Source organism: Halictus rubicundus, chromosome 1, assembly GCF_050948215.1.
Source record: "Halictus rubicundus isolate RS-2024b chromosome 1, iyHalRubi1_principal, whole genome shotgun sequence".
NCBI lineage: Eukaryota > Metazoa > Arthropoda > Insecta > Hymenoptera > Halictidae > Halictus > Halictus rubicundus.
In genome coordinates, this window is record NC_135149.1 from 29,204,850 (window position 1) to 29,218,423 (window position 13,574).

Sequence of the window (13,574 nt, forward strand, 5' to 3'; positions counted from 1 at the left end):
TCCCCGCGACTTGGCAATCGAGACGAGGAAGAATTTGCAAGCGGCTGCTGTTGCCCCCTGACCCCCCCCGCCCCCCTGGTCGCGGGATAATGAAATAAGGATCAAAGGGTCGTCCTTGGGCCACGCGGTAGTCGCGCGTGCCGCCGTTGAACGTGCTTTTATTGCGGAGAATACGTCGATCCGAGATCTTCATCGGTGTAATTAACTATTGTTGAGCGGTCGAATCCTCTCGGAGGATCATAGTGTGAGATTTTAAGGATTGTTCGAGGACGAGAGGTTCAAGTGTCGAGTGTGAATTTGGTTCGAAGTTTTTGTTCTTCCTGTCGCGGAGTGAAAAGTTTGGGAAGAAGATTGAGTCGAACGAAGGGCAGGTTGTTGGGGAGCGAAAGGACATTGCGAAGGAAGAGGCCGATGATCCTGTGCTCATGACGAATCCTTTACGAGATGCACGCCCCGAGGATCGGCCTCCAGGCTTAGACTATCCCGACCCGAGGCTGGTGCGGAACGGGCACCAGGCTCACCAGAACTCGGTGCATCAGATCGGTGGACCGAGGATCCGAAGGACCAGGGCCACGTCCTTGAGAAGAAGAATGCACCTGGCCAACGAGGTCCCGCCGCAAGGATCCGCCGCAGGCAACAATTTGTCCGACTATGCGCTCACCGCGGACCTACTCGCCGAGAGGACCTTGGACGGACTGTTCGCCGAGCATCCTGGCGAACTGGTGCGGACAGGTGAGAAAAACATTCTCTCAAAACAATCAACACAATCCCGAGACATTAAACTCCTCGGTCGGATTATTCGCTTAGGATTTCATAAGCAGCCCCCACAAATTTAAAGTCCAATTAAAGTCCACTCGAATTTTTCATGGGTTATAAAGTGTTCTGAGGTGTTTCATACAATTCATAAAACCACTATTTTGATTATTGTCTTCCCTGAACAATTCTGTTTCCAACACGTCCGATATAGCTAAGTGACCGTTTTTGACTGTTGCGTACGAGCTTTCACTTCTGATTACGTTCCCAGGCAATTAATTGTGAAACTGTGTTTCCCAATTTTCTGTACCGTATGTTTTTCAATTAAAATTGAGTGGAATTTTTCGATTGTTTCTATCTTCGCAGAGGAGAAATATATAAAAATTAATTTTAAAAGAATTATTATGAAGAAAATTAGAATTTAGGAAAATAAGGCTAAAGAACAGGTTTTATTCTGGTTGTTGGAAAATGTGAAGCAGCCTCGAGTATGATTTTTTGATAAGTGATGGGTTTTTCTTTTTGCTGTGGATACGATGAAGTCGTCGATGCGTATTGACAGTTTGGCTACGGTGTTTGTTGACAGGCTCCCCGCACGTGGTTTGCACGGTGCTACCAGCACACTGGAGGTCGAACAAGACACTTCCGGTAGCGTTTAAAGTGGTGGCTCTGGGCGACGTCGGCGACGGGACACTGGTGACGGTGCGTGCAGGCAACGACGAGAATTGCTGCGCGGAATTGCGAAATTCCACCGCGGTGATGAAGAACCAGGTCGCGAAATTCAACGACCTCAGGTTCGTCGGCAGGAGTGGTCGAGGTAAGGCTTTCTTTTTCACCTTCCATGACCCTACCTTGAGCCAGGTTGCTCATACTCTACCCAAACTTGATCACACTTGACACAGATTCGTTCGAACTTAACCCAAACTCGAATCAAATCGAAATGATTCCTAATACGAACTCAAACTTAATCACATGACCTCCAGTCTGCACTTGACACAGATAAAATGCAAGTTCAATGCAAAATCAAGCTACAGTGGAGGCGTGCTACAGTAATTTAAAATTGATTGGACCAGCCATATAGTTTTCTAATTCGGTTCAAAGCTAATTCAATTTTAGATTTTAAATTTATTTAAACTCGGCTGAAAAATTTATTTTCATTGAGATGCTATACAGACCTAACTTGGATCTCTCTTAAATCTAATATAAGGTCTGACTTTCTCAAACTTAAAACCTTAGCACAGACAAATGCAATTCAAACAGAATCCAAACACAATTTAAGTCTCAACCACTTCGAATTAGGCACTTGGAAAAATTCAAACCTAACTCAAACTTGGTCCAGACCTAGTCCAAGTCAACCTGAAGCCTACATTCATCTCAAGCAAATTTTAACCCCACCCAGGACCCGAGCCATACCAACTGCAGAGGTCAAACCTCACCAACGTCTAACTCAAATTGCCCCTAACTGGGCACATGCAAAATTCAAACTTGACTCACACCTAGCCTAAATCACCCCCGAACCTACGTTGACCGCAAAGTCTCTGAAACCTGACTGTGAACCGCAACCTCGCCAAATTCCTCCAGCAAAGCGTCAGAAGCAAACCCTCGTAAAATCCCCAGAAGATCCTCTCGCAATTTCTTTCTCAGCGTCCCGAGCCGGATACCTCAATATCCCATTACCAGACAACCAAACAATTACCCTAAGGGCTGGTGTGTTGGGGTCGGGAGGTCGATCGAAAAACTGCGCCGATCGCCCGCTAGCAGCTCGAAGAAAGCTTTCCAGGTCGGCTGTTGTTAAATGATTCAGGGGCTGGGTACATTAAGTCGGTGGGCCGACTGATGGCCTCGTTTTTCCTTGGACGGTTGGGAGAGAGAGATAGAGATAGAGAGAGAGAGAGATAGAGAGAGTAGGATAGTCCACCTGGCCCCCTCGTTTCATCCTCATTTTTAATTCACCCGGCAAATACCGTGACTCGATATCTCGGCCGTCGCGGAGATTTTTTAATTCCCGTCTCTCCGCGTTTCAATAATTCAGCGTTCCTTTTCCTCCCGCGGAAAAAGGAGAACGATCCTAAGAGAGAGAGAGGGGGGCGGAAGGGGAGGGGGCACAGGGGACGTGAAAAAGAAAAAGAGGGGCACAGTGTTGGAAAGAGAAAAATCAAGGGGGGAGTTGCTGAATAATGCGCGCAAATAATCGCCGCCATTACGGACGCTTAATGCAAACGTTCCTTCGCAGGACCTTCTCAAAGTCCTCCCTTCTTCTTCTTCTTCTACTCCTCTTGGTCCTTCTGTCTTCCTTTTTTTTTTCCCGACCCCTAGCCGACCAAAGAGGGCGGCAAGGATCGGCAGAGATACGAGTAACGAGGCGTCCTTTAATTCCTTTAATTCGACCGAGTTGCACCGGCTCTGCTTGCACCCTCTGCCACCCCCTCTGTCTTCCTCGCGACTTTCAAGAGAGCAGTCACGAACCTGGTAGTCGGTTAACGAGGGGCGGCTGGTCGGACTTGTTTATGGCAAATTGGAAAAGGAAATTGCGGGGTACGCGATATCGACGATCCTCTTCCTCTTCGACGTCCACCTCTTCAAGGCCTCGACCTGGGGGAGCGGGGCGAGGGGAGGGTGAGAGTTAAACGACGGTGGTTTAAGTGCCAGCCTTTTTTCCGGCATCCGTCGAACCCTTGTAAATTTGCAAATATTTTCACGGTTTTTTTCCTCGAAGTTTATGGAAGAGTTTGCACTGTTTTTTCCACCCCCACCCCTCGGGGGTTGTTTCATCACTTAGGGGGTTGTTCGCGCGGGTTTCGGGCCACTCGGTTGGATCACTGTTTGTACTCGGAGGAGCCCGGAACACTGTCCCGACGCGATCCCACGGCGGAAATATTTCCGGCAGATTGGAATATCGGCGTTTCCCGGACACGCGGAAAACAATCTTGCATGATCCGTCACCCTCATAGAGGTTCTAGAGGCAAATCGTTGCGTACGGCTGGTAGTTAGGGGCTGCCCGTAATACAGTAATGAGGGCTTACTGCCATGGAAACCAAAGCCGCTTACAGCCAACCACTCTACTCCCAGCCACCCACACACCCACCCCCTCGAAACCTCCCCCCTCCTCTCTACACCCTCCGCCCGCCAACCCCCTCGTGGCCACCCTACCAGCCACTCTCTCGCCGTTCTATTCCCGTGATTCCCTATATATCCGCGATATCCTCCTCATTCGACGAATTTCGCGAAAAACTTGTGAAAAACGGTCGGACGGTCTTGATTGTTCCGCGACGAGGGTCGCTTCCAGCCCCCGGGGGATGAAGATCGAACCCGCCTTGGGGTTGAAGGAACCTGCCGGAGATTATTAGGCGAGTTTGCTTCGCTTCTTGTTCAGTTCGAGGACGCTGTGTTTGTACGGATTCTGGTATTTTTTTAAGAATTTTTCCGGGTGCGGTTTGAGCGGTGTCTGGCCAGTGCTCGCCTTTTCCACTGATTTTAATTCGTGTCGCAGTTTGAGTGGAAATTTTCTTGATTTCGTCTTGTATCGTTCTGTTCAATAGTTAGTAGTAGACAGCAGATGTTACTCCAAGAATTTGAGAATTGGTTTTTTTGAAGATATTTTTCCGGGTGTGGTTTGAGCGGTTCGCGTGTCTGGCCAGTGCTCGCCTTTTCCACTGATTTTAATTCGTGTCGCAGTTATAGTGGAAATTTTCTTGATTTCGTCTTGTATCGTTCTGTTCAATAGTTAGTAGTAGACAGCAGATGTTACTCCAAGAATTTGAGAATTGGTTTTTTTTGAAGATATTTTTCCGGGTGTGGTTTGAGCGGTTCGCGTGTCTGGCCAGTGCTCGCCTTTTCCACTGATTTTAATTCCTGTTGCAGTTATAGTCGAAATTTTCTTGATTTCGTCTTGTATCGTTCTGTTCAATATTTAGTAGTAGACAGCAGATGTTATTCCAAGAATTTGAGAATTGGTTTTTTTGAAGATATTTTTCCGGGTGTGGTTTGAGCGGTTCGCGTGTCTGGCCAGTGCTCGCCTTTTCCACTGATTTTAATTCGTGTTCGCAGTTTGAGTGGAAATTTTCATGATTTCGTCTTGTATCTATCTTGTATTTATTAGTAAACAGCAGATGTTATTCCAAGAATTTAAGAATGTTGATGCGCTATTTTCAATTTGTTTGGATTGTTGAAACGCAAACACAACTTTTAGCATATCAGCTTCAAACCCCCTTGATAATTTTTTTAAAAACGTATGCGCATGCTTGCGTTCCTCGCTAATAATTTTCTCACATAGGTACATGTGTATTAAAGTGTATTAAACTCGTTGTTATTGTGAATTTATGCGCTTTCATGTTACATATCTTGCGAACTCATTTATAGTTTCCTACATTATTTCTATGCACATCGTTCTGTTCCTAATGGATATTATTTAGTTCACTAAGCATCGAAGAAGTTGTTGCTAAAAACGGGGAACACAGGCGATTATTAACCAGACTTTTGCATATAATTTTTTTCAATAAATACATATTGAACACACATCAATACATATGAAAGAAAGGGGTTGAAAGTAGTGAGTGAAATTTAATTTTCGAATATTGTTCCGTTCAACGAACGGCAAAGAAATTTTATTATTATCAATTGCTGCCGTTAACACGGTACAGATTGAAGTATATTTTCGTGTATTGCTTTATTGTCTGACTAAACAAGCGAGTTAATCAATATTAAAGGAGGTTATCACACGGCCGTCATTTAACGTTCGTTCCCGTTCATTATTTTATTCTATCAATAATTAAGAAATTTTGTTCTTATTAATTGCTGCAATTGCATAATGGATATCGAATCTTATTTTGTGTATTATTTCATTCGCTACACCACATAAACAGTTAACCGAGGAATTTTATTAATATTGAGTAAAAGGCATACTTACCAGTCATTTAATCTTGGATCCAATTATTATTTTATTCCATCAAAGAAGTTTGCCTGTTATTAATTGGTACATACCGTAAATATTAAGTTGCAGTTCCTTGTACTATATTGTTCAACAAATAACTAGTAGAATGAATTACTACAATATTCGCATAACAAGAGAGCAAATGAATATTTAATCTCGTCAGAGACCCATTTCTGCAGTGGTAGACATAACTGTGCCAAATTGTTCACAGCCAGTAAACTATAAAAAGAGAAATGTCAGCTTCTCGATTCCAGTTTCAAAAAATAAATTGCTTCTATTTTCCCCAATTTTCGTGGTGGCCGAATGAACGGTCACCGCGTTAAAAGACAATCGCGACCTTCCGGTTGCCAAAAAAAAAAAAAAAAGCGATAACTCGAAGTGAACCTGTGCCAAAAATGAAAAAAAAAGATCAAAAAATCGCTTTGGGGGAGTGGAAGGAATTTCGAGCTGTCGTGTAAAACGCGTGATCCAGTGATCGTTGCCGGTCACCGATAACGAAACGGGGTGGTCGAACACAGGGGGTGGGAGGGGGGGGGGGACTGTAGAGGGCAATCGTTATCATCTACGGAGTCCGGCAAACAGATTTGCTAAATAAATCGGAAATTTATGATGTTTGCCAGCGAGTCACGTCGCGTATCCGCGCGCATAATACCACGGAGACGAGTCTCCGCGCCGTTGCGCGTCGGCGGCGTTTCGGCCGCTTCATATACAGATTCCGTGTACATTTTTCCCCGTTTTTTCGCCTCCGTTATTTTGCACGCGGCCGACACGCGCGCACTGACCATTTTGGGGCAAATATTTGTTCCATGCTCGCTCGCGGGCTTCGCCATGCCAATTTAATATCGCGAATGCGGATGAGGAATGATTTTAGTCGAGATGAGCGGTGAGAGCGTTGCTCGCAAAAATTGAAATGAGCCGCCGACACTGCCTGGGAACCACGACGTATTCCACCACCACCACCACCAACGCACGCGCGTGTTCCACGCTCGTTTCATACACAACACCTCTTAATCGGCCGATAGTGGCACCGGGGGGGAAAAAAAAGGGGACGTCACAATCGGCGTGTTAATCGATTACTGTTCTCATTCGACGATCTGTCCCTTCCTCGTGAAAAAACCCTCCCTTCCGCTCGCCACGAATTACTTTTACGAGTTTTCATACTTCACAGAAGGCTCTAATAATGTATTAGGTCGTCCCATAAGTTCGTGACGTTTGCTCTTGTACCATTTAAATTCTGAAAATAAAATATGCAATCACCTTTCCGTTCCACAACCTCTTCCGACCTTTTTGACAAAGACATTATATCGTCAATAGAAAATTTCGGCGGTTTTTCATTAAAATACTTTTCAATGGTGAATAATGTAAACATCCACGGCATGAACTTGTGGGACGATCTAATACTTTTCTAACACGTTTGAAACGAGACATCTACAATCTCGGAATTTACATTAGTTCCGTCAATTTTACAGATTTTGTTGCCCAAAGTGAATATTAGATCTTTATGAGAAATAAAATTTTTATGCGACGATTGCAATCTATGGGAGCTGAGTCAAAATTTATTTTGCTCGTTAACCCATTTGCATCGTTAGCGTATTCTCAATTTATTTTTTCTTATTATGCTGAAATATGAAGTTCCTTTACTTGTAATCATTTTTGTACTTAAATATAACAAAAAAGAAGTTTGCTGATGAAGGCCTTCTTTTCATATTTCCTTGTGATGCAAATGGGTCATTAATTTTTACATGTCAAAAGTGGTATGTCGACACTGTTAAACTTTCTTAACACTAAACCTACCAAGCACAAAACATATAAAAGTGAAACGTCCTACAGAAAGGAGAAGTTTCAATTTATTTAAACTTTGTACGATTTTCATTATAATATGTGCTTAAATAAAGAAGTCAATTCAGTGATTTCCTATGAAAAAGTTTTTATAATTTCAATAATTGTGAAATAGAAATCAAAAGTGGTTTGGCGGTTTTGAATTACACCTACTCATTTTTGTCATAAATGCACAAAATCCGCAGTCTAGTTATAAAAAATCAAAATCTAGTTATAAACAATCAGCTACAGCTCATTGGAACGTTGGCCGATTTTGATGAAATTTTCAGATCATTTGACACGGATCTACAGATCTCTCCTCAAAATTATCTATATAGCCTCCCTTAAAAAATTGTAAACAGTGCAGTTTTAAATCCAAAAAAATTTCTTCTTCACGTCATGTAGTAAACTAATTGTTCTAACTTTAATAAATATCTAACATTTTCAGAATACTTGACACCGGTCTACAAAACGTTCTTCTCAAAATTTTCAATACAGCCTCCCTTAAAAAATTGTAAACAGTGCAATTTTAAATCCAAAAAAATTGCTTCTTCACGTCATGTAGTAAACTAATTGTTGTAACTAAAAAATAATCCAAATCATATTTTCAAGTACTAAAAAAAAAAAAGTTATCGTCTTTTTAGGATTACCCGAATATATAATAATCCCAAACCGTTAGATCATGGTACTGGGGGGTGACTGGTGGGTTCGCGATTGAATTCGCCATAGCAGTAGGGGTTCAAAAAATCCGTGGACTCCGAAAAATTGGGAGAAAATCTAACTAAAAAAAAAAATCCAAATCATATTTTCAAGAACTAAAAAAAAAAAAGTTATCGTCTTTTTAGGATTACCCGAATATATAATAACCCCAAACCGTTAGATCATGGTACTGAGGGGGTGACTGGTGGGTTCGCGATTGAATTCGCCACAGCAGCATGGTTTCAAAAAATCCTTGGACTTCGAAAAATTGGTAGAACGCGTTAGAATTGGAGAATCGCATGCCGCACCCGGCGAACAGGAACATTTCGCGAGAAGCGTCAGTCGGGATTGTGATCGGGGTCCCGGTAGTCCTGGTGACATGTCCCAGGGACGTGATAGAGCCCCGGTGTCTCCGGCGTACGTTGGATTCATCGTTGCTCGCGTTTGCTCGAGGAGAGTCGCTCTCCGGACGCCTCTCGTCCGGGGTACAGAGAGTTCGCGAAACAAAAGGGCGGTCTTGCGGAGATTGGGGGTGGCGCGGCTGCTACGGCGGGGGGGGGGAGGGTGGTTGTGTCTGTGTGTGTGGGAGGGGTAGGGGGTGGGTGGGAGGAATATTATCATAGCGGCGCAGAGGCGTATATCACTCGGCCACCCCTTTCGTTCCCCGACAGGGATTAGCGTCAGACTCCGACTGCTAGGAGTCACGAGGCAGCGGCGAGACGCGAGAGCTTGTGCGCGCGTATGTAGGTTTTGGCTGCGCTGGGAGCCGGTGGCCAGCGACGCCCCCTCCCCCCCCCGTAAAAACGACGGACATAAATACCGGAGTTACCTGTGTTTTATGACGTGCCCAGGCCCCCGCGAGAGGTATACGCGCGACGCAGGAGAGCGCGAGAATCCGAGGCAAAGCTCGAGCTATCGACAGCCAGATCCTGACCGATGTCCTCGCGCAATGGATTCTACGCGTCTCACCCCCGGCTCCTCGAACCTAGAACCCACCCACCTGCCGCTGCAACGGATACGAGCACGGTTTTTAGATCGTGATTCACGCGATTTTCTTCCATCCCTCCCGTCGACGCTCGATCCCTTGATCTTCGAGCTTGTTTACCGATTCCGAAGGATTCCCAGTGAGTTACCGTCGATGCTCTGCTCTGCGCGCTTCTAACGCCAATTTCTAGGATTAAAAGTGGCTGTGCGTCGTCGAGACTCATCATTTCTAAGGGTAGTTTGCTCTTTGTTCCATTTTCACTTCGAGGACCGATTCAGGTCTGGGGATCATGATCTCCGAGGGTGGTTTACACTTTGTTTAAGGGATGCTGATTTTTGGGGGTGACTTGTGGGGTGGGTTTCACTGACTTTGGTATTTGGGTGATGATTTTTAAGGGGGGCAGCTTCTGTTTTAGAGATGTTGATTTTTATAAGAATTGTCAGGGGTGACTTGGAGCACGGCACCCCTGAAAATTCTTGGAAAAGGGGGGCAGCTTTTGTTCTAGAGATGTTGATTTTTATAAGATTTCTCAGGGGTGGTTTCAACTTGGCGCACACTACCCCTGCAAATTCTTAGGAAACATCTCTGAAACAAAGACTGACACCCTTAGAAATCATTATTCTAAGATCTAAGTAATACCAATCCCCAAAGCCCTACCAAAAATTCCATCCCTTAAAAGTAAGTAGTTTAAAGAGTAAACTCCCCTCAGAGATCATTAATACCTTGAGAACACATAGTCGTAGTTTTTCTTATTTGAACATGAGATCTAGTATTGGTCAAGTCTTGCATGATTTAGCCCTTTTTTGAGCATTCTCAATTTTTTACAATTTTTCAGAAGTGAGCTTGATTTAAAGATTCAACATTAGACGTCTTTGTACATTGTTTTAGTTTAGTTTGTTGAAACCAATCTTTCTTCTACACTGTTGCCTTCCTTCCTTGAATATAATAATTTTGTAAAGAATTTCAGGGGGTTGCAAATAATTTAGTTGTCTTAATAAATTCTTACAAGTACGTAATACCTTTTCGTCACGTTTTAACGTTTATGTTCCAACTGAATTTCTGGTGGATATTTTTTAGAAATTCGCGTTCCAAAGATCGGACCAGGATTCGAAACATTTTTCTGTTGATTCCCACCTCGAGGATCTTTGACCTTCGACTTTGCTGAACCCGTCATAAGGAAAACTTAGACTCCCGGAATGATTTAATAAGTCGTAAAGGCCCGGCGACGTTGAAGAGGGTCGTCGCTCTTTTTCATGGACCTCTAAAACGCACCCCGTCGGCCGCCAGTTGCCGAACAGCTGTTGCGATCCTCGAAATTCTGTGTCGATCGTGCGTGACTTACGCGAAACTGCGCGCACCCCCCGCTTTAATTAATTGCCGCGTGCGAAGACTGCACCCCCGTGGCGAATCAATTTCCTCCGGCTCTCCCGAGGAAACCCTTGTGGCCTAATTACTGGATCCAAAACAGTCCGCATTCCCGAACCCTGTATCCCCTAACTGGACCCTCAAAACTCCCACAACCAACAATACTTGAAACATGAAGACTCTTTGCAGTAGCAGAAAAATCATTTCAGGGCGATTATTCGTTCCTTGGCCCTCAAGGGGAGGAAAATAAAAATTCCTAAATTCTGTGCTAATGTATACAGCCACTTCCTAAAAAAATTCTTAACACTTTCGAAATCAGTAGAATGTAATCCTACAGTGACTAATTAATTCTTTAAAAATTTTCAAGAAAATACAAACTACAAGGAAATATTTCTCAGTTCTCTAGGGGGTGGATTATCAAAATTTCCACATTCCGCAGCCACTGCCTACGTTCTAAAAAATTCTCAGCAATCTCAGAGTCGATGAAACAAAATTCTTCAGTGACCAGATAGGAATTAAAAAATTTCTCGACAATTTAAAAACCAAGAAAACAAATTTTTGCTCTTTGCAAAAATGGGAGGTTCGTTTCGGGATGAATATTCCTTTGTCGGTAGGTAAGAAGATTAGTCAAATTCCCGCATGCTACGGCCACTGTCCACGCTCTAAAAATTTCTCAGCACTCTCGGAACCTATGAAAAATAAATTCCGGAACCACTGGTTAAATTCTGAAATATTCTCAACAGTTGAAAAACCAAGAAAACATGGAGGTAAAAATGCGAGGCTCGTTTCAGACCGAATATTCCTTGGTCTCGAGGGAGGGGGGTGGACACTCGAAACCGGTGATACTGGACGGGTGTGGATTCCGTCGACCACCTCGGCGACGTTTTTTCCCAATTAAAAATTAAAAAGTCTAGCCCTCTTTCAAGTAAAGGATCGCGGGGCAGGGCGCGGTAAGGGGTGGGCGCACGAGAAAACGCGGGGGCGTGTGAGAGAACGAGGCAGAGCGAGGCAGAGCGAGGCAGAGCGAGGCAGAGCGAGCCAGGTCGAGGCAGAGTTCTACGGGGCGGATGACTGCGCCGAGATTTTCTACCGATTAAACATTATTTTTCGTGCTGGCCTCCTACGGTCGTCCTTCGTGTGCCCGGCGCGCGCCCGTTCTGTTTCTTTTTACATATGCTAATTCCACGCTCTCCACGTTTTTCCTGGAGCTTTTCACAACGGTCTCGTCCGCGACGCTCCGATGAATCCTCCGCTCGACGCCGACGCCTCTTCTCCTCTCCCCCCTCCCCCCGTTATCCTCCCGAAGATTCCTCAGCTGAGTTTTGCCTCGATTGGCCATCCGGGCCGATGATCGAGCCCTCGCCTCTGCCTCGTTCCGTCTCGTTCCGCTTCGTTTTGACTCGTTCTGGCTCGCGTTTCCGCTGTCGTAGTTCCCCGGTTGATCTCTCCTTTCCGTCCCGGGAATCGTTCTTGCATGGATTAACGACGGAGGGACACGGCTGTCTGCCTTTCAATTTAACGAGACCTCTTTAATACAGATAAGTATACAAACGACAATGAGCTGATAAGTCGAAACTGACGGTCTTTGTCCGTTTAACGACAACCCTCGGTTTTTAACGTTGTCAAGTCACGTGACGCGTCTTTGTGCCATGCGAATCACCCAAGATACTATTCCTTCAAGTCAAACGCTGAACTATTTAAATCATTTGTTATTAGGATATTTATCGTTCGGGCTGTGCTTCATTTCCGTTTCGTCCTCTGTCGTAACCCCTTCAGCCCTCCAGGATTTAATCACATCAAGTCAGTCTCTTAAGTCAGTCTCTTAAGCCAGTCTCTTTAGTCAGTCTCATAAGTCACTCTTTTAAGCCAGTCTCTTAAGTCAGTTTCTTGAGTCAGTCTCTTAAGCCAGTCTCTTAAGCCAGCCTGTTAAGTCACTCTTTTAAGCCAGTCTTCTAAGTCAGTCTCTTAAGTCAATCTCTTAAGCCAGTCTGTTTAGTCACTCTTTTAAGTCAATCCCTTAAGCCAGTCTCTCAAGTCACTCTTTTAAGTCTGTCTCTTAAACCAGTCGTTTTAGTCAGTCTCTTAAGTCAGTCTTTTAAATCTGTCTCTTAAGCCAGTCTCTTAACTGAGTCTCATAAGTCACTCTTTTATGTCAGTCTCTTAAGCCATCCTGTTAAGTCACTCTTTTAAGCCAGTCTTTTAAGTCAGTCCCTTAAGCCAGTCTCTTGAGTCACTCTTTTAAGTCAGTCTCTTAAGCCAGTCTTTTAAATCAGTCTTTTAAATCAGTCTCTTAAGCCAGTCTTTTAACTCAGTCTCTCAAGTCACTCTTTTAAGACAGTCTCTCAAGACACTCCTTTAAGTCAGTCTGTTAAGCTAGTCGTTTTACTCAGTCTGTTAGGACAGTCTTTTAAATCAGTCTTTCAAGTCAGCGTTTTAGGCCAGTCTTTGAAGTCAGTCTCTTAAGCAAGTCTTTTAAATCAGTCTCTACAGCCAGTCGTTTTACTCAGTCTCTTAGGTCAGTCTCTTAACTTAGTCTTTTAAATCAGTCTTTCAAGTCATCCTCTTAAGCCAGTCTTTTAAGTCAGTCTCTTAAGCTAGTCCTTTTAGTCAGTCTCTTGAGTTAGTCTTTTAAACCAGTCTTTTAAGTCAGTCTTTTAAATCAGTCTTTTTAGTCACTCTTTTAGGTCAGTCTCCGAAGCCAGTCTTTCAAGTCTTTTAAGTCAGTCTTGTATGAAATAAATGATTGAGTACCAGGTGATTCAGCAGGGGTTGTTCGGCACAGTATGTGCGCACCGATGGTCGATTCCACTGAGTATTAAAAATGCAAAGTATCACGCAAACGGGTCGTACTTCCGGCCGTCGGCTCGCGATTCCTCCTCGGCCGTCGATTCGAGGCGCACACGTCGCCGTCGTCGCGATTCGGCCAGTCAAAACGTCAGAATCTTAAAACACGACAAACACTCTGAAATAACGATCCAAGCCACCCTCGCAGCTCGCCTCGCCGGCAAACAGGGGAGTTTTTAACAC

At 44.3% G+C, this 13,574-nt stretch overlaps 1 protein-coding gene across 1 annotated transcript in view; it reads left to right on the forward strand.

Moving 5' to 3' along the window:
* Positions 1–290: 290 nt before the first annotated feature.
* The window catches only part of LOC143361375 (uncharacterized), a 33,940-nt gene continuing 20,656 nt past the window's right edge, over positions 291–13,574 (forward strand). Inside the window, exons 1-2 of the mRNA XM_076800757.1 lie at positions 291–732; positions 1,337–1,567. Of these exons, the coding sequence (XP_076656872.1) occupies positions 426–732; positions 1,337–1,567 (538 nt within the window). The 5' untranslated portion in view covers positions 291–425. The remainder of the gene's footprint in view (positions 733–1,336; positions 1,568–13,574) is intronic.